This window comes from Gymnoscopelus microlampas (genome assembly GCF_963454915.1).
Source record: "Gymnoscopelus microlampas genome assembly, chromosome: 14".
NCBI lineage: Eukaryota > Metazoa > Chordata > Actinopteri > Myctophiformes > Myctophidae > Gymnoscopelus > Gymnoscopelus microlampas.
The window spans coordinates 27474551-27501842 of NC_139951.1; the positions used below are offsets into that span (position 1 = coordinate 27474551).

The 27292-nt window shown below is 41.6% G+C and overlaps 1 protein-coding gene across 1 annotated transcript; it reads right to left on the reverse strand.

Moving 5' to 3' along the window:
- Positions 1–1559: 1559 nt before the first annotated feature.
- On the reverse strand, positions 1560–24907 carry mss51 (MSS51 mitochondrial translational activator). Its single transcript, XM_084078279.1, has 13 exons — positions 24699–24907; positions 21679–21856; positions 20772–20921; positions 17771–17895; positions 16550–17113; positions 10686–10779; positions 9932–10110; positions 7573–7747; positions 6162–6314; positions 5918–6042; positions 4974–5537; positions 4329–4422; positions 1560–2833 (listed from the first exon to the last, which is right to left on the reverse strand). The coding sequence occupies exons 2-13, from the start codon at positions 21837–21839 to the stop codon at positions 2623–2625; spliced, it is 2595 nt and encodes an 864-aa protein (XP_083934405.1). The 5' UTR covers positions 21840–21856; positions 24699–24907; the 3' UTR covers positions 1560–2622.
- Between the last annotated feature and the right edge of the window lie 2385 nt (positions 24908–27292).

Genomic DNA, 27292 nt, shown 5'->3' on the forward strand with positions numbered 1-27292 from the left:
TTGTTGTTTTTTGGGAGGGACAGCATAAATTAATGAACAATACATACATGATGTGATCATGTTATATGAAATACTCATCCTTCAGCAAGAAAAAAACAGCCATCAACAATAATACAATAAAAAGAAAACACAGTATGATGATATTGAATAAGATCAAATAAACAGTAAACAAAATAATTGCCTAAACATAACTTGGTCACTGGTTTGTTTATCCATGAGCCATTTTTTGAGAAGAGCCTTAAAAGATGTAAAAGTTCTCTTATTTCAGGAAAGTATATTGTTACAGCTTAAAGGAGAATTCCGGTCATTTTAAGTGTTATGTCTGATGTGTGTCAAATCACTTACCAACGTAGAAATGAAAATCGCGTTACTCGACAGATCCCCCTGTCAACCCCCACCGTTGGCATGATACTCCTATCGTGGATAGCCCAAATTCGCCTATTTTAACAAATGCAAAGTCTGTTTTTTTGCTTCTAGTACTCATTGTTGAGTCCCATGATAATGTAACAGGCGCTAAAACTCCCGACAAGCTAACGGCTAATAACAGAACGAGCTAATGCTGGTTGCTGGTTTCTCTCCCGACCTGGCAACCTGGGGCTGCCATGCAGAGATAAGCAGCCCCAGCGTTAGCTCGTTCTGTTATTAGCCGTTAGCTTGTCGGGAGTTTTAGCGCCTGTTACGTTATCATGGGACTCCACAATGAGTACTAGGAGAAAAAAACAGACTTTACATTTGTTAAAATAGGCGAATTTGGGCTATCCACGATAGGAGTATCATGGCAACGGTGGGGGTTGACAGGGGGATCTGTCGAGTAACGCGATTTTCATTTCTACGTTGGTAAGTGATTTGACACACATCAAACATAACACTTAAAATGACCGGAATTCTCCTTTAAACCTCCCTGAACTGATGGTAAATGTTTTGCAAAGGTTGTGCGAATTACCATCCTCCTGTAGGTGCATTTTTCATTAAATCACTGTATGATTAAAATGACCATTACCATTGTCAAACTGGTCAGAACTTGCTGGGCAAACGAACCTTATCAGTGTATCAAATATGTCAAAACGAGAATTTATCTCAGTCTCTGTATATACAAAATGGTGTGAAAATTAAGACACTTCTGCATCTTGTGAAAAAGGATTTTAAACAAACTGCAACATACAGATGTGTTCAAATCAGCAAGTGACAAACAGTTTATTTTTCATGATTTGCATTTTATTAATTTTTCACATACAGAAACACTAAATGTAAACAGGCGCAGACATAACTTGGTGAGGGTCCCCTCCAGTTAACTATTAATAATTGTACTGATGCTGGCCTAACTGGTCAACATGTCGAACAGGACTAACATTTTTCAGACAGAGCATATTTGCGGTGCAATTCACAAACATGGATTAACATAATGCACAGTACACGTCTAGACAGCTTCTCTCACTTGAATGATACAGTAAGAAAACTAACACTTGCTGCAAGACTTCCTACAATATGTGCAGATTTTCAGCTGTCAGTCTGCTGATCGCTTTCAATCAGCCATGCTTTTTTACGCACCAATTACACGTTATGAGACTCACGTTATTCTGATTAAATGTCTTGCTATGGGCCCACTCTTGTATACCAGTGGGGGGTTTGCATAGCGTTCCCTGACTTTAGGGAACATCTTAAGAGCGGAGCCATTAACACGAAGTTTAACCGTATTCCATTTGTCGCAATAAATGGTTAAATGTACTTATGATGCGTTCCTGACTGAAGTAGTGTAAGTGTTGCAGATCAAAGGTGTTTAAGACATACCATTTTTTTATTATTTACAAAAGGTGACACTTTTGAAGGTGAATTAGGTTCACTGTTACTATTTGTTAGTTACTATTGTCAAATACTATTGTCAATGCAATGAATTGTTTAACATTGAAACATTACTGGTGCAATGAAATTATTAAACTAATCGTGTTTCATCATTGTTTTTGTACCAAGTTTAAGGAAAAGTAATTGTTGGCATCCAGGTAAATAATCTGTTTAAAATCTGTCCTGCTTAAGAATAACAACACCAATAACAAAAATATGAGTACTCCATGCAACCTATTTGCAGTTGAAAGTTGAAATATATTGTTTAATAGTGTACAGTTCTCTTTCCAATGCATTCGCCGCAGGGCAGTAAAAAATCATTTTGGTCAGTTTTGTGCATCACTGCACAGCACACTTTTTATGCCTCATGTAAAGCACTGTCAATTGGCCTTGGTGTATGAAATATGCTATACAAGGAGTAAAGACTAAAGAGCACTTCCATTGCTGTATTGCATGTGGCAGATTGTAACATGGTATTAACTAGCGGCCATTTGACTACCAATCTACAGTACTACAATGGACGACAAAGTTAATTCAAATCTCAACATAATGGCAGTTGAAATACTGGGCACACTGAGGCTGCTAATGCAAATGTCCAACACACACTCATTTGTTCTCAAAACATAAGACTATGCCTATACAATAAGTCACAGTGAAAAGAAACACTGAGTTAAGCCTAATTCACATAGTTGGAACGGGCGAGGTTGTAAATACAAGGATAAATGTCATCCTCCTGACATTACTTTCAGTCCTAACAGCCAGTACGGGGGTTACACAACTCTTTCATTCTTCGTCGTGTTCCTCCTCAATCTCCTCGGCGGTGTCCAGCAGTCCCTGGAAGGTGAAGTAGTGGGAGTTAGAGTAGACGGCTGGCTTGTTGGGACACATCCCCACTACCTCTGGTTTGAGCGAGGCAAAGGGGTTGGCTCCACTTCCTTTCCGGTCGATCTCCAGCTCCAACAGGATCTGCAGGGAGTAGGTCATCTCTTTCTCGCTGCAAAGGGAACAGGAAGTGACCGTCAGCCATTATCCACGTGGATTATGGGATACTGATCCTCATAGACACATTCACACAGTTGATAATAGGCCAACTGGATGAATACCACAATATGTCAGACAAAGCATATTGTAGCGACACCACAAAAGACCCGGCCATAACTCGCTCCTCCTAAGGAGCTAGCTCTCTTGGCATGGCCCGTTGGCGCGCTGGGTTGGTGAGCGGGAGGCCCCGAGTTCGAGCCCAGCTCCGGGCCTCCAATTCGCTACAATACAACCCAGTGCTTTGTGTAACATACCGTAATTCTACACTAGAGTCTAAAAAGCCCACTAGCAGCGCCTATAGGCCATGATTCTCCCTACACCCAACTAAATGTTTTGGCTGAAGGATGGATGGCCCTAGAGCAGTGTTTCTTAAAGTGGGGTCCAGGGACTCTCAGGGTTCTTTTAGGGGGTTCTAAATTGACCCGTACAAGTCTGTAACTCTGACAGTATACAAATGGAACCAAATGAACCCTAACGGGTCCATTTGGTTCCATTTGTATACTGTCAGAGTTAAGGGGGGTCCTTGAGATCTTAAAGTTTGAGAACCACTGCACTAGAGGAAAGTGCATGGTTACCACAATCAGTAGGGTTCATCTAGCGATCTCATCCTGCAATGAATGTGCACAGCAAATTCCATGGCAATCAATCATTGTTGGCGAAGGCTCCCCCCTGAAGAGGCATGCTGGGGTTTAAGTGGTTAAGAACTGCACTGTCTGTGACTGACTATTGACTTTTGACAACTGCACCATGTGGACTCTGGCACACTTGCATATATATATACACTCTTGTACACAGACTACTAAGATGCACATGGTTGAATATTGACATATACAGTACTTGTTAGGATAACTACATAATATCTTATTCATTGTTGAAAGACTGTTGATAGACCATGCATATACAGAACTCATTCATACACTGTTTGTTGTTCAACTTTACATTGTATTCATATTCAGTGTTGATAGACTGTACACACTCATTATTCATAGACATTCATTCATATATTTACTGATAGACATTATATATACGGTATGTATTGATACACTGTGTACACCATGTTGACTAAGATGTACTGTATGTACAAATGTTTTGTTGTAAAAAGAAATCATGACCGAAATAAATAAACTAACTAACTAACTAACTGTACATACATACATTCATCCAACAATGCATTGCAGATAGTAGTACCAGAACCCAAGTGTATCTTTTTATTTTTTTGCTATACTCTACCTTGGTTTGTTTTTTTAATCTTCCCTGTGCCTCTCTAGTGTCAACCTTGTTGCTGCTACGACATCTGTATTTCCCTCAAGGGGCAGATCGTACAGTGTCTTATCTTTAGCTGGTTAAGCCACCAGAGCATCACTTCATACAGCTACATTTTTTGGGGTAATGAGATTATAAATCATTTACACATAACCATGTATTCCTCAATGTTGTGCAGCAATTACCTGAGAGTAGTGAAGAGACAGGGGATGTCGTAGTCCCTAAGGAGCAGTAGAGTTGGAAGCCAACCTTCCTCCAGATCTTGACTAGCATCAAACCCTGGACAACAAAAAGATTCAAAATGAAAAAATCTAAAACATCATAAGCAAAAGGAGTTTTTACTTATTGCAAGTATGTTGGTTATAACGATGGTAAAACAATTGTGTAAGTCAGTGGTTTTCAACTTTTTTTGTGTCAAGGACCCCCAAATTGACACATATTAGCCCAGGGACCCCATTTGAAAAGATATGCCAGGGACTCAACCATTTTGATTTCTTGGGGGTCCCAATCTACACAGTAGTATCATCATCAGTGTTCATTTAACTCTGAGAGTGTACAAATGGAACCAAATGGACCCGTTAGGGTCCATTTGGTTCCTCTCAGTTACAGACACACACGGTTCAATTTGGTTCCTAACTATTCATTTGTCTGGGGACCCCCTGGAACCCCATCAAGGACCACAAGTGGTCCCCGGACCACTGGTTGAGAACCACTGGTGTAAGTACTATAAGTTTGCTATTATATTTCATAGACACAGAAGACAATTTGTCATAATTCAGATCACTGCTTTTGGAAGTTGTACATTCAATGATTGGAGAAGGAGTTCTTACCAGGGTGAAATCCAACGACGAGGTCTGGCTTGGCTGCCTCCTCTTTCTCGACCACCTCCTCCCAGAACTGATGGTAGAGACCCTTGTAGGCGCTGATGTAGACGTTCTGTTTGGGCCCGGACCCCCTGAGCGCAGGCCTCACGATGGGCCCTTGCACAATTTCTGGCCCTATCATCACCACCACCACACCCTTGTGTCCGGGGAACATACGGTTCAGTTCATCGTAGTCCGTCAACCTGGCTCCCAAAGTCTCACTATGGCCTACTCCCACAAGGTGAATTGTCAGGGGTTCCTTTGTAGGGTTGAGGCCAAACAGTCTCATCCCCCAGGCTATGGTCATTGGCCTGGAGAAGAACTCGCTGGAAACTCTCCACAGTGACTGCTTCAGGTCTTCGTCCTCTGGCCTAGACTTGCCGGCGTTGGTCCACAGGTCTTTCATGTTGGCACCAGACACGATGGGATCGAGGCGTGGCGCGAGGTCTCCCTGCATGGCACGCCAGTCATCCCAGCCCTTGATCTCAGATTCAGGCTTGGACCATTTGTCAGTAGCAAATGGCAGATCTCCTGATAACGTGGCAGGGAGAAACAACATTTCAGTTAGTCACCAGTATTTGTTTCTGTTACCACCACCGTGCTCTGACCACGTCTGGTGCATTGTCCTAATGAACTGTTCATCGATTAAAAATGAAGAGGGTTGTACTAAAAATAAATCATCTGTGACCCTCTTAATTTTTTATTGTTAACAGTTAGTCACCACCAGTATTCATTCTTTCCTTTCAGTTCCTTCCAACCAAATTAATCATTCTAAAATAAGATTACATCATAATCATCTCAGTCCAACAGTAAACATTTTTGTATTCATAATTAAGACTTGTATTGGTGAAATAGGTGGTTTACAGTACGTGTAAAATGTTCATGTCAGTTCACTTGTTGCAGTGCTTTACCTTTGTACACAAGCCATTCCACAACTCTGTCAATGGCCACGAGACGCAGCTGAGAGCAGAACTTCTTGTGCTGGAGCCAGTCAGCCTTCTGGCACTCCTTACAGCAGTAGTACACACTTAGACATCTGTGCAACCAGAGGACCACAGGAGCAAAGCAAGAAAACCAAAAGTGAGATGACTGGCACATGTGAAATGACAAAAAAAAAGTTGAACAGCTTTTTGCAGGGTGAGCGCTCTTTTTTACCTGGTGCAACGCTTGAGGGTCTGTGACTTTGAAAGCTGTTTTGGTCGCTTCTCACAGCTTGCGCAGAACTGAAAAGATTCTTCCATCTTTTCAAACATCTCTTTCGGAGACTTGAAGGCCACGGCTTTGGCTTTAGTCTCCGGAGCAGCTCTACTACTGAGAGACAAGCAGAGGAAGGATACATTATTAATCCAAACAATACTCTTTTTAAACCGCTACTGCACTTATATAGAGACTTATATGTAGAAATATTTGATAATAATAATAATCATAGTAATCAGTTGGGTGAGCCGCATGCATCCTCAGAGCATGCTCATTTTAATGATCAATTGCGTTCCAACTTAGATCAATGGAACTAATGTAGTAGGCCAGGGGCCTTCAACAGGAGATCTGGGACCCCTAGGGGGTCCTCAGAGTTACTACAGGGGGGCCACCAAATCTTTGTGTGATAGGCTTTCTTTTTTTTTTTACATCAACCACTTGAACCCTAGCATCCCTATTTTGCGGAGAACTTTAGCCAAAAATATTTTTGGTAAAGACGTTTGGTATAGAGGGAAAAAAGAACAGACCAAGTACAGAGCGAAGTGGTTACTGGTTAAATGTCTGAAAATACAACATACACTGATGATAGTTCTGTCAAACAAGTCTATGAAGCTATGCATTCTATGAAAAAGTTACATCTGCGACACAATTTTATACAATATGCAGTGGGGGGGGGGGGGGGGTTAACATACTTAATTTTTTTATTGATGTTATGTTATCATTAAAATATTAGTGTTATGCCAATTATTGGGGGAACCACTTGCTATATCCTCATGTTGGCCCTGGCCCCACAAGTTGAGAACCAGTTGTCTATACAGTAGCTTCTCTTGCAAGTCTATTCTTAGAGTGGGCCATGTGTTCTCTGTTCTGCCATATGAGGAGAGGAGGAGGTGAATTGGTGCATTTAAGAATTGCATAATGAATGGAATGCATGGTTTACATGGTTATATATAAGTTCAGATAAATTAAATAGGCCTATGGTAGGCCTACATGTAATAAATATAATAAATAAATGTAATACTGAAGGGACGGGTGGAGCATATATTCAAGTGAGAGACAATTAAGGCATAACAAAAAGATTCATGGAATCATTGCATTCTAGGGAAGTTATAAACAAAAGAATTGAACAGCATTAGAGGCTAGTTTAAGGCAGTTGAAACGGTCAGCTTGCCATTTTAACTGGCACGCACATTTCTTTCTATTCCTAAATGACTTTGAATGGTCTCTATAGGTAGGCCTACAGTGCTGGGGGTGAAACTTTCTGTAGGCTATACGCTCGGTCTTGAAATAAAAATAAAATAAGACGCATGCACGCACTGATAAGAATTAAGTAGGCTGGTACATATTTATGACGCTTTAATTCGCATACCTCTTAGATTCCATCATGGGAAATAGTGTAGAGCAGTCAGTCCCACGCTGTTGATTCTCTCTTCTTGCAGTTAGCTTGACTTGTGAGTGTTGGACAGACGGATAAGGGGGGCTGCCATTTATAGCACCTGTTCTTGCTCTTCCAGAACCATCTGACACCTCCAGACCCTTCTGGGCTGGTTGCAAGAGGTGAGAAAGGCCTCCTACCTAGACAAGCTGGTTCTCAAACTTTTTTATGTCAAGGACCCCCAAAATGATATGTATTTGGCCGCGGACCACCATCTAAAAACATAATTCTAGTCACCACCACCAGAAGTAAAGATTTGAGTTAAAAATGTTCGCTTTAAAAAAATATAAATATTATTCAATTATTTGCACACATTTTCAAGATTTTTCAAAAATAGCAGATCTACAAGCTCATAGCACGGCACTCTGCGCATGAGCTTGTAGATCTGCTATTTTTGAATAGCTAAAGTATAAAACAGTTAAAGTGGTTAAAATGATTGTGACTCTATATTAGCTACTTTTGCTGGGGACCCCCTGGAACCGCCCCAAGGACCCCTGGGGGTCCCCGGACCCCACTTTGAGAGACAATGCCCTAGACTAGGCTAGGCCAGGTTCTGCAAAACATCATATCAATGAACGACAGATTAATATGTATTTGGCCGCGGACACACATCTGAAAACATTTTGTAAAGTCCCATAAGAGAAAATCTGTGTTAACAATTTTCAAAATGATCCACATTTAAAAAAATCACACCCAGTGTGAAGTGAGTGGTGCCTTTGATGAGTTCATTATGCGCATGTGTTGCACTCCTGTTTGTGTTTAATTAGTGCAACTGGTTGCATCTTTGTGTTGCAATCAGCTGCAGCTGTTGAGGCCAGACACAAACATGTTGAGGACGTCCGCAAACATACGGATGGACAGACACACACACGGTCAAATGTAGGAGTGGTTGGCACCACTCAAAAATCATATTAATAATAATGAAGATTTTTACGTACGTTTTTCGAAAATAGCAGAGAAGCTCACAACTTATTGCAATGCACTGTGAGATTAATTGTAGATTGGTTATTTTCGAATAGCCAAAGTTAAGTATGACAGAATAGTGAAAAGACCGCCGACTTGGCTGAGGTGCTGCAGCTGGAGCCAAAAGGAAACCAAATGAACTATAAAAGACAGTTTTCTACTGAAAGCTGTGCAAAAAAACTTTTTTTTTATTTTAGTTTGTATAGAGCTTTCGGTCATAGACCTTCTTCAGGCATAAAGCAATCACTGAATGTGACAGTCGCCTGTGAAGGTTCAGGGTGTCATCACTTGATTGATCAATGTGTCACACCTGTGTCAAAAATTTCAATGACAAAAGCCCACGGGAGTTGTAGTCACAATTAGACTAAGTGTACTACAAAAAACAAAAGACACAATTGTCCACTGAGACAGGTAACACCAAAAAGATTATTTATTTACAATATATAGCCTACAAACATACAAACATCAGTAGCCTACAGTATGTCACAAAGAAAAGAGCAAATTGTAGACTTTCTAGGGTAGGCTATGGATCTAGACTAGTAGCCTATAGCTCTTTCTAGCATCTTCCAGGACAAAGAGCAGATTAGAGAGGGGGTGATGTTGACAGGAGGTTGAATAGTCAAAGTATAAAATAGGGTTAAAGTGGTTATACTGATTTTGATGCTGTACTAACTAAATTTCCTTGGGACCCCCTGGAACTCCTTCAAGAGCCACTGAGGGTCCCCGGAGCCCACTTTGAGAGCTACTGCCCTAGGCCTTGAATAGGCTACACATTCACAACCAAGCATGACCAATGCTCAATGAGGCTTTTGTCAAAATATTATTTCACTTAGCCTATTTATGAAATGTGTGTGTGTGTGTGTGTGTGTGTGTGTGTGTGTGTGTGTGTGTGTGTGTGTGTGTGTGTGTGTGCGCGCGTGCGTGCGTGCGTGCGTGTGCGTGTGTGTGTGTGCGCGCGAACTCGCATGTGTATGACATGGACGTTTGCAAGTTATAGAAGCAAAATATAAAATTTAAAATAATCCAAATTGACAAACTGATTTATTCCACTAGAGGGCAGTGTTGTACAACACAGGCGTTGGATCAGCAATATTATGTTATTTTACATAAAAATACAGTCACTCAAGCAATATAAAAATATATAAACAGATGTAAAGATTTGCAAATCACATTTTATCCATTTCTGCCCGACAATATATGCAATATGGCCCTCTGGAGTGAGTGTGGAAATATAGTGGCCCTCTCCATCATCAAAGTTGCCCACCCCTGTTGAAGATAAAGGCCCGTTAGGTATGAATATGTGGCAGCCAACATAGTTCATTTTAAGTCCTAATTGTTTCCAGTGCCCCTTGGAACCAGGCACAGCTGGAGTTGCAGTAGACAGGGGTCATGTTGGGACTAGATTGGACTTGCTCTGGTTTGTGAGATGTGAAAGGATTGGGTCCACTGCCCTTGATGTGCATCTCTAACTCCAACAGTATCTCTAGTGAGGCCGTCAGCTCTGACTCACTGTGAAGAGAGACATAATCAATGAATTGAAGGGGGGGAAATATTGAGAGAATAAATTACAAAGGAAAGAAGAAAGAGGAAAAATCGATCAATTATGTCAGGCAGTCAGTCATTCAATCGAGGCTCTGACATTTCGGACTCAAATTTGGAAATGCTATAAATATTGGTGTTTATAGGGCACTGTATATTTTTTGTTCTGTATACAAGTATGAAAAAATACAACAAAACAGAAATGGTATCTATTCGACTCAGAGAGAACTCTGAAATGAAACCTTGACAATCAATCAATCAATCAATCAATCAATCAATCAATCAATCAATCAATCAATCAATCACTATTGTCTCCAAAAAGAACATTTTGGTTAAAATACATGTGTAAAATTAAAATGTGATAAAACAGGTAAATGTTAACTTGTTGGGTATATAAAATGTTTTATTCTAACACGTCATTGCTGTCTTTTCAGCCCAACAAACTTCATATATTCAACATTGTGTATAGAGGGTTGGAAATGCATAATTTGTAGCCTATATTATTAAATGTGAAAAGTGTATAATTTTGACGTAACATAACTTACCTAAAGAAGGTGAAGAAGGAAGGGATCTCATAGTCTCTGAGGAGCAGGAGAGTTGGCAGCCACCCTTCCACTAGACCCTGGTTAGCATGGAACCCTACGACACAAACACACATCACTTATTACTAGGTTACCACAGCTAATCGTTGCTGTCGGGTGGAAACCTTGTATGTCCAAAACCGTTCCTTTTTTATTATTATTTTAAAAACATAAAAAAATAGTGAAAATAGCCAGCGATGCATCTTGAGATTGTAAATCTGCTATTTTCCACTATAGTATTTTGGTGTGACATTCTGATGAAGTAGGGCTGAAGTATAAAAAGTGGAATGTATGAATATTTTTCATCAGAAGAATTCATACAGATGAATGAAAATGATTCTGATGATTATGCAAAATAATTGTGATTATCTCAAATAATTTGCAATCAGATTATTATGTAACAACTAGTCCATCCCCGAGGATGTGCGCACTCAAAGTATTTGCAGACTTTGAGTTATGTGCGTGCGCACACACACACACACACACACACACACACACACACACACACACACACACACACACACACACACACACACACACACACACACACACACACACACACACACACACACACACACACACACACACACAGTGCAGCTCCAGTCATTGCCATTGACAGAGAGAGAGAGAAGTTTTCCTGCGCAGCCGTGAGGAGCGAATGCTTTGCAGACCCCTTGGGGACCCCTACTAAACAGCTTACATTTTGGGAAAGTGAAAAACGGGGGTCGTCATTTTGTGCATATGCTAATGGTCAATGCCAGTGTGCAAGTTGAGATCTTATTGCTCAAGCCACTGAGGGAAAGCATGCGGGACAGACGGCCTTTCTGTGTGTGTGTGTGTGACTGACTGACTGACTGACGGACGGACAGAGTTTTCTTTAATTATATGTAGGATAGGATTGTGACAGGCCAAGTACTGTACTGCAGTTCCACAGCCAGAGAAGAGAAGACCTTTTCCGACAGAAAGGTGAGGGATTATGGGGATTAGGTCTGATAACACTCACAGTCTTGACACCAGCCGGCTATATCATTCCCTTAGCCGAGAGATATTACTTTCCACATACGTCACTGAAGACATTTTACTTCATCCAGCCTATTTAATCAGTTGCTGGGCAAAGTATATACTCAAGTAAATACTCAAGTATTCAAGATTTTTTAACTGGAAATGTGCTGAACTCATTAGAATACTTCCACTTGACTGGAGTAACCTTACACTTCCCGTTTCAGCTCAAGGTGATGATTGCGCACATAAACGGACGATTCAGTGACAGTCACTCAAGCAATTTCGCCGTCAGAGAGGAGTCGATAATCCCCACGAATGAACAGACAGATGTCACTTTCCCTGAGCGTTAGGGGTCAACCAGCTCGGTGGCCTGGTGTCCGCCCCTGGGACTGGGAGGTCAGAGTTCAATCCCTTTGCCGAGTCATACCAATAGACTATAGAAATGGTACCCGATGCCTCCCTGCTTGGGCACTCAGCGTCAAGGGTTGGATCGTTTAATCTGCAACTCAATGTTATACAATATGTAGTGGGCGGGGGGGGGGGGGGGGGGGTCCCTGCTTCATCTCTCTCTCAGCTAAGGGGTCCTTGGCCTGAAAAACCCTGCCCTGTGATGTACTAGCGTCATGTCCTCGTATGCTGAAACAAGAGATATAGGCTCCTGACCCACAGTATGGGTCACATGGCTCTGGAAGCCATTAGTTCCCAAGGGTGTCAGGGGGCAACAGTCGTAAGTCACCTGCGGTTAGTCTCTCCATGACAGGGATACAGTAGTGTGTAATTACCGGCTGACTGGTTAAATGCTGATTGTTTTACTTTGTATTTTGTTCTGCTTTTATTGTTGTGAAGCACTTTGTGACTCTGATGTCTGTGAAAGGCGCTCTACAAATAAAATTTACTTACTTACTACTTACTAATGAATCTATAAAAAGTCATAATTATCTCGTATCAACCTCCTGTCAACCACCCCCAGTATTGCTTTAAATAGCAGCTGATGATTATGTTCTCTGTGTGTTTTATTTCAGCTGAAATAAATGTTGGTCCATAGTCACCCGTGCATAATGTTTGTGTGCATGAATGAGATGTGTGATATGTAGGCACAGACTGTAGGCTGCCTGCCAGGGTAGCAGTGGTGGAAAGATACTAAGTACATGTACTGAAGTACTGTACTTAAGTACAATTTTGAGGTATTTGTACTTTACTTGGGTATTACCAATTTCCAATACTTCTACTTCTACTCCACTACATCTCAGAGGCAAATATTGTACTTTTACTCCACTACAGTTATTTGAAAACTTTAGTTACTAGTTACTTTGCAGAGAAATTATTACATTATAAAACATACATTAACCACTTTAGTCCTATCTTAAACCTAGGCTATTTGAAAATAGCCGATCTACAAGCTCACAGCGCGTCGCATCGCGATGCGTTGTGAGCTTGTAGATCTGCTATTTTCAAACATTTTAGTACTTTTACTTTTGGTACTTTAAGTACATTTTGATACCAATACTTTTGTACTTTTACTCAAGTAAATTTCGAAATTCCAGACTTTTACTATAACAGAGTACTACTACATCGCAGTATTGATACTTTTACTTAAGTAAAACATTTGAGTACTTTTTCCACCACTGCCAGGGTTAGTGTATTGTAAGGTCCACGGTGTTGGAACACCGAGGGTATCACATCTCTCTCGGGAGGAAAACAAACCACAGGGAGAGGATTTGAGTGTGAATAATGCATGTTATTATACAGCATGCCCAGAGGTTACAATCCTGATGTCCATCAAACATTTACCACCAAATAAGCGTCTAGCCCCTCAGGAGATAAGGTATCACACACACGGTACCACCATGATGACCGTTAACCACTGCAATAACTGCCTGGCTACCGTTTGAAGTTGGTATGAAGATAAAAATAACACTGAGTAGGCCTAGTGCCAGTGGTGGAAGAAGTACTCACGTTTTGTACTTAAAGGGATAGTTCACCCAAAAATATGACTTATTTTCTATCAATTACACACCCCATGAAGCCTTGAATTCATAGAGATTTTTTTGTTTTTGTCGCCTTCCTGAACCAATAATTTGATTACCGGTGGAAAGATGCTAATGTACTATCCGGTAGGAGACTCAAAGGAGTCTGTTTGAGTCTCCTACCAGAAATGACACCCGGTCATCAAATTATTGGCTCAGGACTGCATTAAAAACAAAAATATCTCCATGAATTCAAAGCTTCATGGTGGTGTGTAATTGATAGAAAATAAGCATTTTTTTGGGTGAACTATTCCTTTAAGTAAAAAATACCAATACCACAATGTAGAAATCCTCTGTTACAAATACAAGTTCGGTATTCAAAATTTAGGGGAGTAAAAGTACAAAAGTATTCGCATTAAAATATACTTGGGCACTGAAAGTAAAAGTACTCATTTAGCAGAATGTCCCATTTCCAAAAGTATAAAGAAACGCTTTGAAAATAGCTTGTAGATCGGCTATTTTCAAATAGCCCAAGTATGCATAGGGCTGAAGTGGTTTTGTAATAATAATCAAAATCTACAAAGTAACAAGTAACTAAAGCTGTCAAATAATTGTAGTGGAGAAAAAAAGTACAATATTTGCCTCTGAGATGTAATGGAGTAAAAGTGAAAGTATTGAAAATTGGAAGCACTACAGTAAAGTAAAAAATCCTAAAAAGTGTATTTAAGTACAGTACTTGAGTAAATGTACTTAGTTACTTTAAACCACTGCCTAGCGCTTCATTGCTTCTTTTTTTAACCGCAGTGAAGAATATGTTTTTTTCGGATGAATGGGGAAAACTTCAGTCAACTGAATGGCATTTCCGTGACTGTGCCAAGCCTCTGTGCTTGGTACAGTCACTGTAAGCTCACTGAAGTATTCCACACAGATAGAAGCTGGAATCATTTGCTATGAGGTGCATGCTTTCTGTGGTTTGCTGCTATGATGACACTTATACTTATTGTGTGTAGTCCTTCTCCTCTAGCTATCTGTCATGATGAGGAGTTGCCCGCCCCGTCTTTCTTTCTGTCTCTTTGGTCTCTTCATCTATTGCTCTCTTCATCTCAGTTCGCCACTCTCACTCCTGTCCCTGAACGTCTATCTCTCTCTGTCTATGACTTCGAATTCTCTCTCATCCTCGCTCTCTGTCTCGCTCACCACTCCTTTCAGTCAGTCTCATTCTTCGGGTCTCCAATACAGCTAGCTGGGTCTATCTCTTAAAACTGTGGTCATAAATTCGTAACGCAGTTCTATGCCAGGTTTGCAGCATGAGACGTATGCTGGCAATCTGCCGGGTTAGCTTGGAGGATGACAGGCTCCTGTATATTTAGCTTGATCACTTGAGACTGCAGGGGTTATGACTGTTCGGGGTGGGTTGCAGTAGGGTTGGGTTTGGGTTGGGTGGGGGGCTTTGCTGGTGCTTAGCAGGTTAGAGGGTCTGTATTGAGCACAGCTGTCTGTGAGGTGTGGTGGTCTGTGACCTCTTTGACCTTAATCTATGAATGCCGTTGCTCAGATGGCAGACAAAGTGGCAGCAAAAGGGATGAATTGTGAAATGCTATATGTCTTGTTCGGAGAAACTGTTGCCTTATAATGGTGCTTTGATATCGCAGATATACAAATAAAAATGTCAAACTAGCCTAAAGCATCCAGACATTTTATAGAAATATTGTGATACAATGATAGCAACAAAAACAACATCACTGCTACTTTGACAACTACTGCTACAACTAAAATTTGTCAAAGTATTACTAATAATAATAACTATTATTATCATTATGATAATTATTGTAATGCTTTCTATAGGTAGCGCCATGTTCATGCTTAATTCCCAACTTGAATTTTTTATTTAATTATTATCATTACTTGGATTTATTTGTATAAATCAACAATAATGATGTTATCCCTTGGGTTTATGACTTGGACTGGAGTTAGTTGTACCTAAAATAAATCACAACATTAATGATGACTATTACATTCATGGGCAGCGATCTTTCCTGATATTCAGCGCATACCAACTATAATCTATGCGTATTATGCAGCTTTCATTTGCACAAACAGGGGACTGAAAGGGTCTGACTGAGGCGAGCGGGGACGATTTAAAGGGGTGAGCTGGTAGACAGCTGGAGCGTAGAGCCGGGGAGGGCGTTGGGCACTAGAGTGTGTCTGGGTGGTCCCTAGGGGAGAACTGAGACTTTCGTCGCAGCATGGCGGCCTGCCGAAAACACTGCTGAGTCCAGCGATCGCCAGCCAAAGCCTGGCACGGCTGTTGTCATGAATCACCCCAGATGCCCAATAAAAGCCTGGCACTGATGAAAACACAGCAAAAATCCTCGGTGTTCATTTATCCATTTTGTAACTCAGAGAATGGTTACATTTGTGCACTCTCTGAGTTAAATTAACACTTAGGATTTTAAAGTGCCGGGACCGTAAATTTGTGTAGGCTAGACCCCCCCTCCCCCCCTCGCCCCTCTAAAAGAGGAGTGGAGATCATCAGCCTGGCTTAAGGGGAGGCAAGCCTTTGGTTACCGACCGCCTGATTTTGGATGATCCCGTTTGAAGCTGCTGTATGCTGTTTTTTTGTTTTTACTTACATTTTTTATCCCACGATTTTGTGACCTATTTTTTCACCCAGTGCCAATTGTCTAAGTAATCCTGGGCGCTACACTCCCTCTGCCAGCCTAGAGAGAGCCTAGAGCCGAGCTCATGCCTCCTTCAATGCATGAGAGCTATAGCAAGCCGCTTCTTATCACCTGACAGGGAGGAGGTTCCCTAGTTTGTTTATTTTTAACGTTTTTGAGCTGTGTGTACGGGGCATACCAGGATGAAATCCAACCACCAGGTCTGGCTTGGCGGCTCTCCCTTTATCCACCATATCCTCGTAGAACTGATGGTAGAGGCCCTTGTGAGCGCTCATGAAGACCTGGTGTTTGGGGCCGAATTCCCTCAGCGGAGGCCTCACGATGGGGCCTTCCACCACCTCCGGTCCCACCATCACCACCTCCAGGCCCTGGTGTCCGGGGAACATGCGGTTCAGCTCGTCGTAGTCCGTCAGTCTGGCCCCCATGGTCTCGGTAAGAGACGCCCCCGCTATGTGGACGGTGAGGGGTCCGGCGCGCGGGTCCAGGCCAAAGCGCTGCACGGCCATGCCGACGGTCAGAACACGAGAGAGGTACTCGCTTTGGATCCGCCACACGGACTGTCTCAGGTCTTCGTCGTTCGGCCGTGGCCTGCTGACGATCTTCCACAGGTTGGTCATGCTGCCGCCGGCTACGATGGCGGCCAGGCGCTGGGTGAGGTCTCCCTGCATGGGTAGCCAGTCGTCCCAGCTCTTTACCTCAGCGGCTGATTTGGACCACGGCTCCGTGGGGAATGGGAGGGCTCCTATAGGGGAAATAGATGTATAGGTTATAACCTTGCAGGCCTATGCAGAGGCTAAAATGGAACTTAGATAGCATGTTATGTAGACAGATGCCAGGTCATTGTTGACCTGGCATCCTATAGTGTGTATAGTTTCAACGTACAGGCTGATGATAGGTTCTTGGTTTACGTTTGTATTAATTATTATTAGATTATTGGCTTACTTTATTATTAGATTACTATTTCTATGCATTTGATGTATTATTGATGTATTATGATGTATTATGATGTATCATCTTGTGTCCTTGCTTACTGTAAATCGCTCTGGATTAAGAGCGTCTGCTAAATGCCTAAATTATAAAATGTAACATTGGTAATTACCCTACCCATAGTAATGTGTGGCATCGGTTCTGTCTGGACATCGTAGCCAAAATGATGGAGGTGTGGTTTTCAAAATGTTCTAAGGCATACACACTGTCCAGGCTACACAGGAACTTCCTGTAGACATGTACTTTCTATACTTCCGGTCGGGTAGACATTCCGAGCAGTGTTTCTTGTCCAGCCTAGTATCATTAAACTAGATGAAGAGCTTTTTTGTCACCTGTATCGCCTTCCCACCTCTAAGCTGTGAATATCAGCCACTCCACCAGTATGTCAATGGCGACCAGACGCATCTCTAACCTGTGAACATCAGCCACTCCACCAGTCTGTCAATGGCGACCAGACGCAGCGTCTTACACACTTTCTTGTGCTCGGGCCAGTTGTTTACCTGACAGTTTTTCGTGCAGTAGTATACATTTATACACCTGGGAGAGAGAGACAGAGTGAGAAAGAGAAAATGAAAGTGAGGGCACAGAAAAGGGGGGGGGGGATAAGGGGAAGGGAATTCAGTTAACCTGGGAGGCCCAAAACCACCTGGCGCAGAACTGTGACACAAGAGCTGGAACAGATGAACCTGTCATGGGGAGAGGCGCAACATGCTGCCAGGGACCGAATGCAATGGAGAGCGCTCATTGAAGCCTTATGTCCCATAGGGGCCGAAGAGGAGTAAGTACGTAAGTAATTCAGTTAATGTAAAAGGATTATAACTACACAGTAAAATCCTCAGAATTCATTTAACTCTCTCAGAGCTCAATTTTATCCAAGGATGTTTGAGAGAATCAGTTTCACCCAAGTCGAGGCTAAAGTAGTGCCGAGGATAATAAGTGAATTACCCCTTAAATTGCGTAATTCTTGTTGAAAGTCTTGGTGTGGATATACTGTAAGTATTGCACACTATAGTGTAGAGCCCATCTTCACATTCAACCTTCTCAACGGTTGACATGTGGCCCACGGGAGTTTGATCGATTCTGCTCTTTTTTACGAGACAGCTGGCAAAAAAATATATCTGTGGCAGGAGCCAGAATCTTCGCTGGAATTTAGTACTGATCATGTGGCCACTGTGCATGCGAGCAGTCCTTTGTGCGGTCACACGGTTTAGCTGGAGAGGTAATGCAACCACCTGGGATAGTGTTTGTTTGAGTCTTTTCAGACTATAATGCCCTACTACCTTTTCAACCCCTCACAGCCATTTTACATAGAATCAGGTGACATTTGAGAGTCATTAGAGAGTCATTTTAGGTGCCACTTGTCCTACTAATAGACCACAAGAGGTTCACAAGTGGACAAAGTGAGCAGAGGAAAAGTTCCTCAAAATATACAAAGCCGAGATGGCGCAATAGAGAGCTATGTGAATGAGAGGAAAAATGAAATAGCGGTTGGAGAGGTTGGAGAGTCACAAGGGACTGATGGCGATAATGCTTCAGCTGTCAAGTGTCCCGAAACCCCTCGAGAGAGCTGACATTACTTTGGAGCTGAGTGTCAGTGGTTATGTCATGTGTCTGTGTAGAAAGTCCATTACTGCTACTGGTTTCTGAGAGAGAGACCGTGGCAGCTGATGGCTTCAAGGTCATACATGTTAACATTGTTTAAGTGGGTTAAGTATATTTTATTATGTTGATATAGTACTGTATAATGTGTCCATATATTATGTGTAGGCCTGTCTGAGGCCCGGAAGGCTCGAATCAAGGTGGTGACATTGGGGGCTCGTCTGTGGTCATGCTTCCTTGTGGGGTTTAAGAGGGGTTTAAGGGGGGTGAATATAGCAGAGGTGCCCTGCCTTAAGTCCAGAAGCCCATTATCTCTCTAGACCAAGTGAGATTTCCCATCATGTGAGCGGCAGATACAGGGTTTCCCATGCCGGAGACCAGGGTTCAAACACAGGTGGTTGCACAAGCATAGGATGAATGTAGTCAGTAGTATGTGTATGTATTGCATGCATTACAGCAGAGGTCTTAAACAGGGGGTCCGGGACCCCTAGGGGGTCCTCAGAGTTACTACAGGGGGTCCCCCAAATCTTTGTGGGATATGATTATTTTGTTTTACATTAACCACTTGAACCCTAGTATCCCTTTTCTTAGGAGAACTTTAGCCAAAAATAGCAGATCTACAAGCTCACAACGCCTCGCAGCGCAAGGCGTTGTGAGCTTGTAGATCGGCTATTTTTGGCAAAGAGTAATATATGTAGAGGGAAAAAAGAGCAGCAAAAGTTTATCTGAAACACAATTTTATACAATAGAGGGGGTCCCTGCTTCATCTCTCTCTCAGCAAGGGGGTCCTTGCCCTGAAAACGTTGAAGACCCCTGCATTACAGGGAAAGCTAAGCACAAAACAAATGCACCTCTCCTGCAAAGCATAAATATTGTAGCTTCCGCTGAGTAAATGTGCCGCGAAAATATCAATTGCCAAACGTAATACATTCCTGGCACTGGAATGTGTGTCGTGTTGAGAAGGCATTATGAATGGCATAAAAGCTGGACGTTTTTCCGTTAAAACAGCTGCAACGGGATGAGTTAGGAGTCAGGACGCGAGGCTATATTGGACCCTCGCCCATAATCCGCCGTCTGCAGAACTGTCTACACGTTGGCTTCCTATCGTTTTGCTATACTGATATAAAGAGCTGGGTGGTGGTGCCGTGCCGGTAATGTATCACACATGACAGCTACTGGCAAACAGACAAAGTAAAGTTCCAACAGGATTAGTACAAGGCTGCCTGGATAACAATGCATGTGGTCAGAGCTGCGTAAAATATTCAGTCAACGTCAACAATGCGATATGTTAATGAATATTGAAACTCAAGCACCAAATATAATACCGTTGCTGTCGGGCATAAACCTCCCAACTCCATACTTTAACTTTTTGTGTTTTTTCACAAATTAACGCCCTACTTGATCATACTACAGCGTCACACAAAAAGCATAAAAAGTAGCAGATCTGCAAGCTCAAAGCTCGTTTTGAGCTTGTAGATCTGCTACTTTTGCAAATAAAATAAAATTGCAAAAAAAGTAACAGTTTTAGACGTAAGATTTCCACCCGACAGAGACGATAATACTGATTTCTTCACCACCTTTTATGCACTTGTAATATACATTATGTACACTAATGCCATCTATAAATCTGATCATGTGAAAAGAATTATAAACAAAGGACATACCTGTAGGCTTTGCAAAAATTAGCATTTTTAACTTGTCATTTCATGGAAATAATTAATTTATTACCTCAGTGTATTACAAAATAAAACATGACAGTGTTAATTACAATTTAACGCTCCATCACCCTCCATTTTGGGGGGATTTGCACGTACTTGGCACAGCGCTTGAGAGTCTGTCCATCTGCAAGGTGCTCAGGTAGCTTGTTACAGCCGGTGCAGAACTTAAATGTCTCCTCCATCCTCTGGAACATCTCCTTGTGGTCGCGGAAAGCCACGCTTTTGTTCTTTCCCTCCACAGCCGTCCTTGTGTGACACACACACACACACACACACACACACACACACACACACACACACACACACACACACACACACACACACACACACACACGTAAAAATTCACTCAAATGCAGTATATCAGCCATGGCTAGATTAATGAGAACAGAATGAGATGGCAAAATGCATTTCATGCAAAACAGTGGTCAAAAGCAATGATATAATCACTCTAATTTACAGTGGTGAAAAAAGTACTCAGATATTTTACTTGCGTAAAAGAAGCAATACCACAGTGTAGAAATACTCTGTTACAAGTAAAATGCCTGTGTTCAAAATGTTACTTGAGTAAAGGTACAAAAGTATTGGCATAAAAATGTACTTAAAGTACCAAAAGTAAAAGTACTAAAAATGAAAATATCTACAAGCTCACAACGCGTTGCGATGCGGTGCGTTGTGAGCTTGTAGATCTGCTATTTTCAAATAGCCTATGTATAAAATAGGGCTAAAGTGGTTAATGTATGTTTCATAATATTATCATTTATATCTGCAAAGTAACTAGTAACTAAAGTTTTCAAATAATTGTAGTGGAGTAAAAGTACAATATTTGCCTCTGACATGTAGTGGAGTAGAAGTAGAAGTATTGAAAATTGGAAATACTCCAGTAAAGTAAAAGTACCTCAAAATTGTACTTAAGTGCAGTACTTGATTAAATGTACTTAGTTACTGCTATTCTGCTAATTTATACAGTGTCATACAGTATAACTATATTATAATATTATTGTACCGGTATTCTCCATAGTCCTTCATGTTGAGCTGGTTGAGGATAACCTTGGAGAGACCAGGCACATGGGAGTCCAGAGCGTAGAATCCAGAGCTATCAGAGAAGACACTGTCATTCCCTGGAGTGTAGCTCTCTGGGAGCGCCAGGATCTGCCGCTCTGCCATTGTGTGTGTGACCTTGACTTTATACTGAGAGAGAGAAAGAGGAAAAACGTGCTTTGTGTTTGTGTGAACATGATTTCCTGTTCTATGAGGACCCCCCCACCAGGAGGATGTAGAGCCTTCGTCCTACTCCTCCCCCCACCCCAGCCCGTAGAAGTACGTGCAATGACCGATGTCGCTCACAACCTCCGTGGTGGTGGGCAGTGACTTTACCACTGCCCAACCCGAGCGCCAATTTTATTTAAGGACTTTTAGGACTTAAATAAAAAATCCAATGAAAAAAGACCATTATTATATCAAAAGTAATAAACTATACTATAAAAACTGGTCAGACATTGGCCTAATTGTCAAATAATATAAGATTTTTGAAAATAGGCATTGTGAGCTTGTAGATCGGCTATTTTCACAATATTTATATGTGGAACCGAGTCAAACTAATGCCTCAACTCCTACAATTCCAAGTGCTTGTCAGGGTGGGGGGTCCCCAGTTCAAAAAATCAATGAAACTACCATAGGCCAAATGTCTGCAAGCACTCTCTGATGGGAGAGAAGTCATTTAATACAGTGGTTCTTTGGCCTATGGTAGTTTCATTGATGAAGGAATTTGATGGAACAACAAAACAGGTGTTTTGTCGTTTATCCATTTCAGAGGTCAAAGTCCATAGCATGCTATGTCCATAGCATACAGTATTAGAACGTAGAGTGGTGTCCGTTGAGTCCATACAGTGTGTGTGGGATGTTAGATTCAAAACAGAATAAGTAGGGATTCTGGGACTTCCCATCAATTTAGATTGGTGAGTGACAAAATAGCTGGAAATGTGATCTTTGGCAGGATGGAATAATGAGCAGGTCCAACGTATGCTGCTCTGCCATGAGATAGGGTCAGAATTATGATAGATCACAGCTATTACATGAAGAAGCCATGGAAGTTTCATACCTTTTAATCGGTTCATTCCTTCAAAAAGAGCTAGATAAATGCCTAGAACATAAAACCATGCAAAACCTGTGAGAAAGTAAAAAAAAAAAAAAAAAAGCTTCTATACTTAGCCTATCATACATCTAAGACTATTTTGATAACTAGAAATGTTGAATTATAGGTTTGTTTTTTATTCAATGGCATTGGTATGCTATTGCAACACAGTGAAACAGACAATGGGTCAGGAGGATAAAGCATACAGTATCATACTACATCCAGTGCAGCATTTTTGTTCTTAACGCAGCTGCTAGCACTGTGGATTGCAAGTGATACTGTGATGGTGGACACTAAAGCTCAGGGCAAACAGTAGTAGCACAGCATGCATACACACACACTGGCCTAACGCCTCTGGCCCGATGCCGCGATGGAAGAGAGCATAACCTTAAGACGGAGACATCTGGTAACTCCATTAGGTAAACCCCAGCCAGAAGGTACCTCGTCGCCAGTCCCACAGACACGGCACTTGCATTGCAGTGACTCATTGAGTTACATGCCTCATTTTAGTATGCCTGACTTAAGAGTAAAATGAGAAGCATGGAAGACATATTAAAGGTCTGGTCGTGGTACATTAGCTCTTTCTACCCCACATGGAACCCAGGTTGTCTTAAAATAGTGCCCATGACTGCATCTGCAACAGTGTCATCATCTGTTTTTACGCCTGGAGACTCCCATCCAGGACAGGCTTTAGACGCACCTCCTGCAAGAGACCTGGCTCAGATCTGAACCCATTTGATTTTGGCGTTAGGGACCCATTGTGACCGCATGCCATTTTATTTTATTTATGGAAATCTTTATTTTTTATTTTCTTGAAATGTATGAGATACGTTTGAAAAACATTGGAATTGTTTTTAATTGATGAAAGGTTGTGCTTTTTTTGTTAGAACTCAAATATTTTGAACTATATATATATATATTTTTTCAATGTAGGAAATGAAAAAAAAGGGGACATAAACTCGCCGACCCATAGAAATTGGTCCCGAGCCAAACATGGGTCCCTCCCGACCCACTGTTTGTGAAACTGCGTGACTTAAAGAATGGTCTGCTCAGCAACAAGGATGCCACACATAGCTGACTGTCACATGGCGCTTGGAAACAAAAGATTACAATGCAACACAGCATGATGTCTGTCTACCAAAGATGTATAGACTCTGAGACTCTATCTATCTTGGTCCTAAAAGCATTTCCAAACTGCTTATCATCTCAGTCAAAGTTCTATTCTTAACTATAGGACCTGCACAACACAGACCATCGCTGCATTACGTTCACAATGTCAACAGCAGTAATATCTATTACAGAGTTTTACATCGCAAATAAGTGTTCTGCCACTTTGATATAAGACTGTGGAACCAATATCACTCATCACAAAATAGCAGAACGAAGAGAAACAAATTAGCAGAACGAGCGTTCTCCTGCTTTGAAGATACGCGGTATCTTTTCAATTTCACACATGAAAAAAAGTGAGAATGAAAAAGTGTGAATGATTGTCCATTATCTTGTCTGAAGTCAAATTGAAAGGCCCACATCTAATTAGCCCCCTCATATCTATGGGGCTCCAGTGAAAATTAACCGATTTCCCGTGAAAGAGCAAGTTTTAATTTCACACTTCTGACCAGAAGACTGGTACTACTTCAGCATGCAAAACCATGCCACAATCTGTCCCCAGCATTATCACACTACAGGCTGGCAGCATAATTTGATTGCATGTATAACTCAACTTATAACATTACAACAATTACGATTTAGGCATTCAGCGTAGCGGATGCTCTTATCCAGAACGACGTGAGCAAAATCAGAGTAAATGGCATGTCATCAATGGTATAATGTACAACATGCCACACTTACAAGACAGGCTAGATAAAGTATCTCTGTGACATCTTAAGTCATACAGTACCTTTGAGTCCAGAACAGGCGTATCCTTCTAGAAGATTCTGAGGACTCCTGATCTCAGGCAGGTCTCCCTCTCACTGGGACCACGTGAACGACTGATCTCGAGGTTGGCCTTGGGTGTGTGTTGGGATCAGTGAAATCAACCCCTGAAAAAGTAGAAGGGGGCTGGGGGGCACTGTTGTTCATGGAAGGTTCCTGGCATCTGATCTGAGGCTGGAGGGATTTAGTGGTAGCAACTACAGGCTTGCAGGGGAGGGATGGAGACAGGGAACATGGGGGAGGGAATAGGTATTGGCTTCGTAAGGCAGGTGGGGTCAGACGGAGAAAGGAAGACGGAGGGGTTTTTGGGGTTTGGAATGGGGTTGGGGGGGGGTATATACAGTAAAGTGAAGGAGAGTTGGATTAAAGGATGGAGTAAACCAAGAGGGCTACATTGTTATCTTTTGTCTAGTGTTTTTTTTGCCGCCTCCCCCAGCCCAGTGTAATTTTGAGGTGTTTTGATGATATATCGGTTATTCCCCACATCAACCAAGCTTTGTTTTCCAGTGTCTTTTTTGCAGCCTTCCCCAGCCTATATAACACAAAGCTATAGCAGAGACCTCCTGTAATTCAATGACACTACGGTGGGCAGTCGCCAGAAGGAGGAGGTGAGAGAATGCACATTGTAGTCCAGGGCATTAAGAACAAATAGTTTCCAATGCTAACAAATATACTGTCAGGGCCCAGGGGGAAAAAACAAAACAAACTGCCTGAATGCTTCTCTGGAGCCGACTGAGTGAATTTAAAACTGCTCAGTAACACTCACAGGGTACAGAAGAGGAGTTTCAGGAGATGTGGAGCTAAGCAAATACCTTTTACATTTCATTTCATTCTAGTTTATTTTCTTTCCACACAGTCTCCAGGCTTAAAATGTGAAAATGTCAAAGACCACTTGTTGTTCTGTATTGGTGTTTTGAGAGAAGGCGTGCGTCTCTTTCCTCCTCTAAGTCACAGGCCTAAAGGACGTGAACCGCTGCTCTACTTTACAATACATATGCATTACTGTAGCTGACAGTAATATGTTAGTGTACAACAATGTTAATAATAACACTGAGTTTTTCATTAAAAAAAAAAACTTTATTTGGTCCAATGGAACCTGAGATTGAAAATTAAACATACACAGGTTTGTATACATACTCATATATTCCCCCCTGGAAAAGATCAATAAAATACTCTATATATCACATTCTTCTCAAACAGAGTTCCATTTTGTTTCAGCATTAGGTTTGATTTATTGACTTTTTTAAATTATTCTTTTCTGTCTTGTTTATTTAATCTTTTTTTAATCTTTTTTACAGGGTTAAGAAGGTCAGTTCACTGCTTTTTGGGTGGCTTAGGCAGTAGAGTCTGTACAATTTACAAGAATAACAGGACAAAGGAGAAATGGAGAAGAGGCAATGTGTTGGCTAGTCCGTGACTGGCCACTTCCACTGACACGGCCATGGCCTCTTTTCAACAGCAGGGGGCGCCCCTGAAGCAAGGACGAGTCACCACCATAAATCAGTGTAAAGAGAAGAAGATTTCACAAGACAACAGGTAAAGCCAAAACAAGTATCAACAATCATGATCAAAACATAAACAAATCAAGCACATGTAAATGTAAAGTGAAACAGCCATGACGCTTAATTTTGAGGTGCTTTGATTTTTGCAGGTTATTCAGTGCAAGGTTCAGTTTTTTCGACAAGCTAGTCCCTCGGGGCGATCAAAAATGAAGCCATAAATTATCACATTACATTTGTTTCTGTCATTCATTATAGTCCACTGCTGACTCGGGTTATTCCGTCCACACACCACAGTCTACACTGCCGTCTGTTTGCCCTCTGATATACAGTTCTCATCAGACAGCAGGGGTCTCAAACATAAACGATTTTCTTATTTTTTTTAAACAAATAAATTAGACAGACAGCGAATTGGCTATGACCACATACAGGCTGAGCCGATCTGAAACTGGTCATTACACAATACGTTTCTTTGTAAAAAAAAAAAAGAGAAAAAGAAAGAAAGAACAAACATATATAGCTATTACAGTTACTCCAACTGTGATTCATCAAGCAGACATTACATTGTGATGCGTTGTAGTAGGATTAATAGGAGCTGTCAGGATGAATGCCATGTCTTGATAGAAGTAGTCACATGTCACAAGACTTCATGCATCGTGACACCAGCGAGGCTATTTGTCATGAGTGGTGAGAGGGCCGGGCGCAAGGAACAATGACGTATAGTGCTTCTTTCAGCATGATTAACTCGTTCAACTCTTGGAGCAATGATTAAGCACACGATTCAAGTGGACTCGAATATCATTATGAATGGATACGATTTTTTTTTTTATCAGCAGCCAAGATATTTTTTGGAGATTTTGCTTTTCAGGTATCAAGCTACTCCCGTCAACGCCAGTAAGACATCATAAATCAACACTATTAACCACTTTCAACCCGGCATTCCTATTTTGGGCACGTCATTATAGGTGAAAATCTGATCCACAAGCTCACGTGTTACAATGCAACACGCTGTGAGCTTGTAGATCGGCTATGTCGTACGAAGACGTATAAATTCA

Excerpts from the sequence above, each read along its gene's own strand:
- mss51 (XM_084078279.1), bottom strand. The coding sequence starts at position 21,839 with ATGGCAGAGCGGCAGATCCTGGCGCTCCCAGAGAGCTACACTCCAGGG. Across the intron at positions 17,896-20,771 it reads ACTCTCAAGCGCTGTGCCAA|GTGTATAAATGTATACTACT; the intron begins GTACGTGCAAAT and ends TCTCTCTCCCAG. Across the intron at positions 6,043-6,161 it reads ACCCTCAAGCGTTGCACCAG|ATGTCTAAGTGTGTACTACT; the intron begins GTAAAAAAGAGC and ends CTGGTTGCACAG.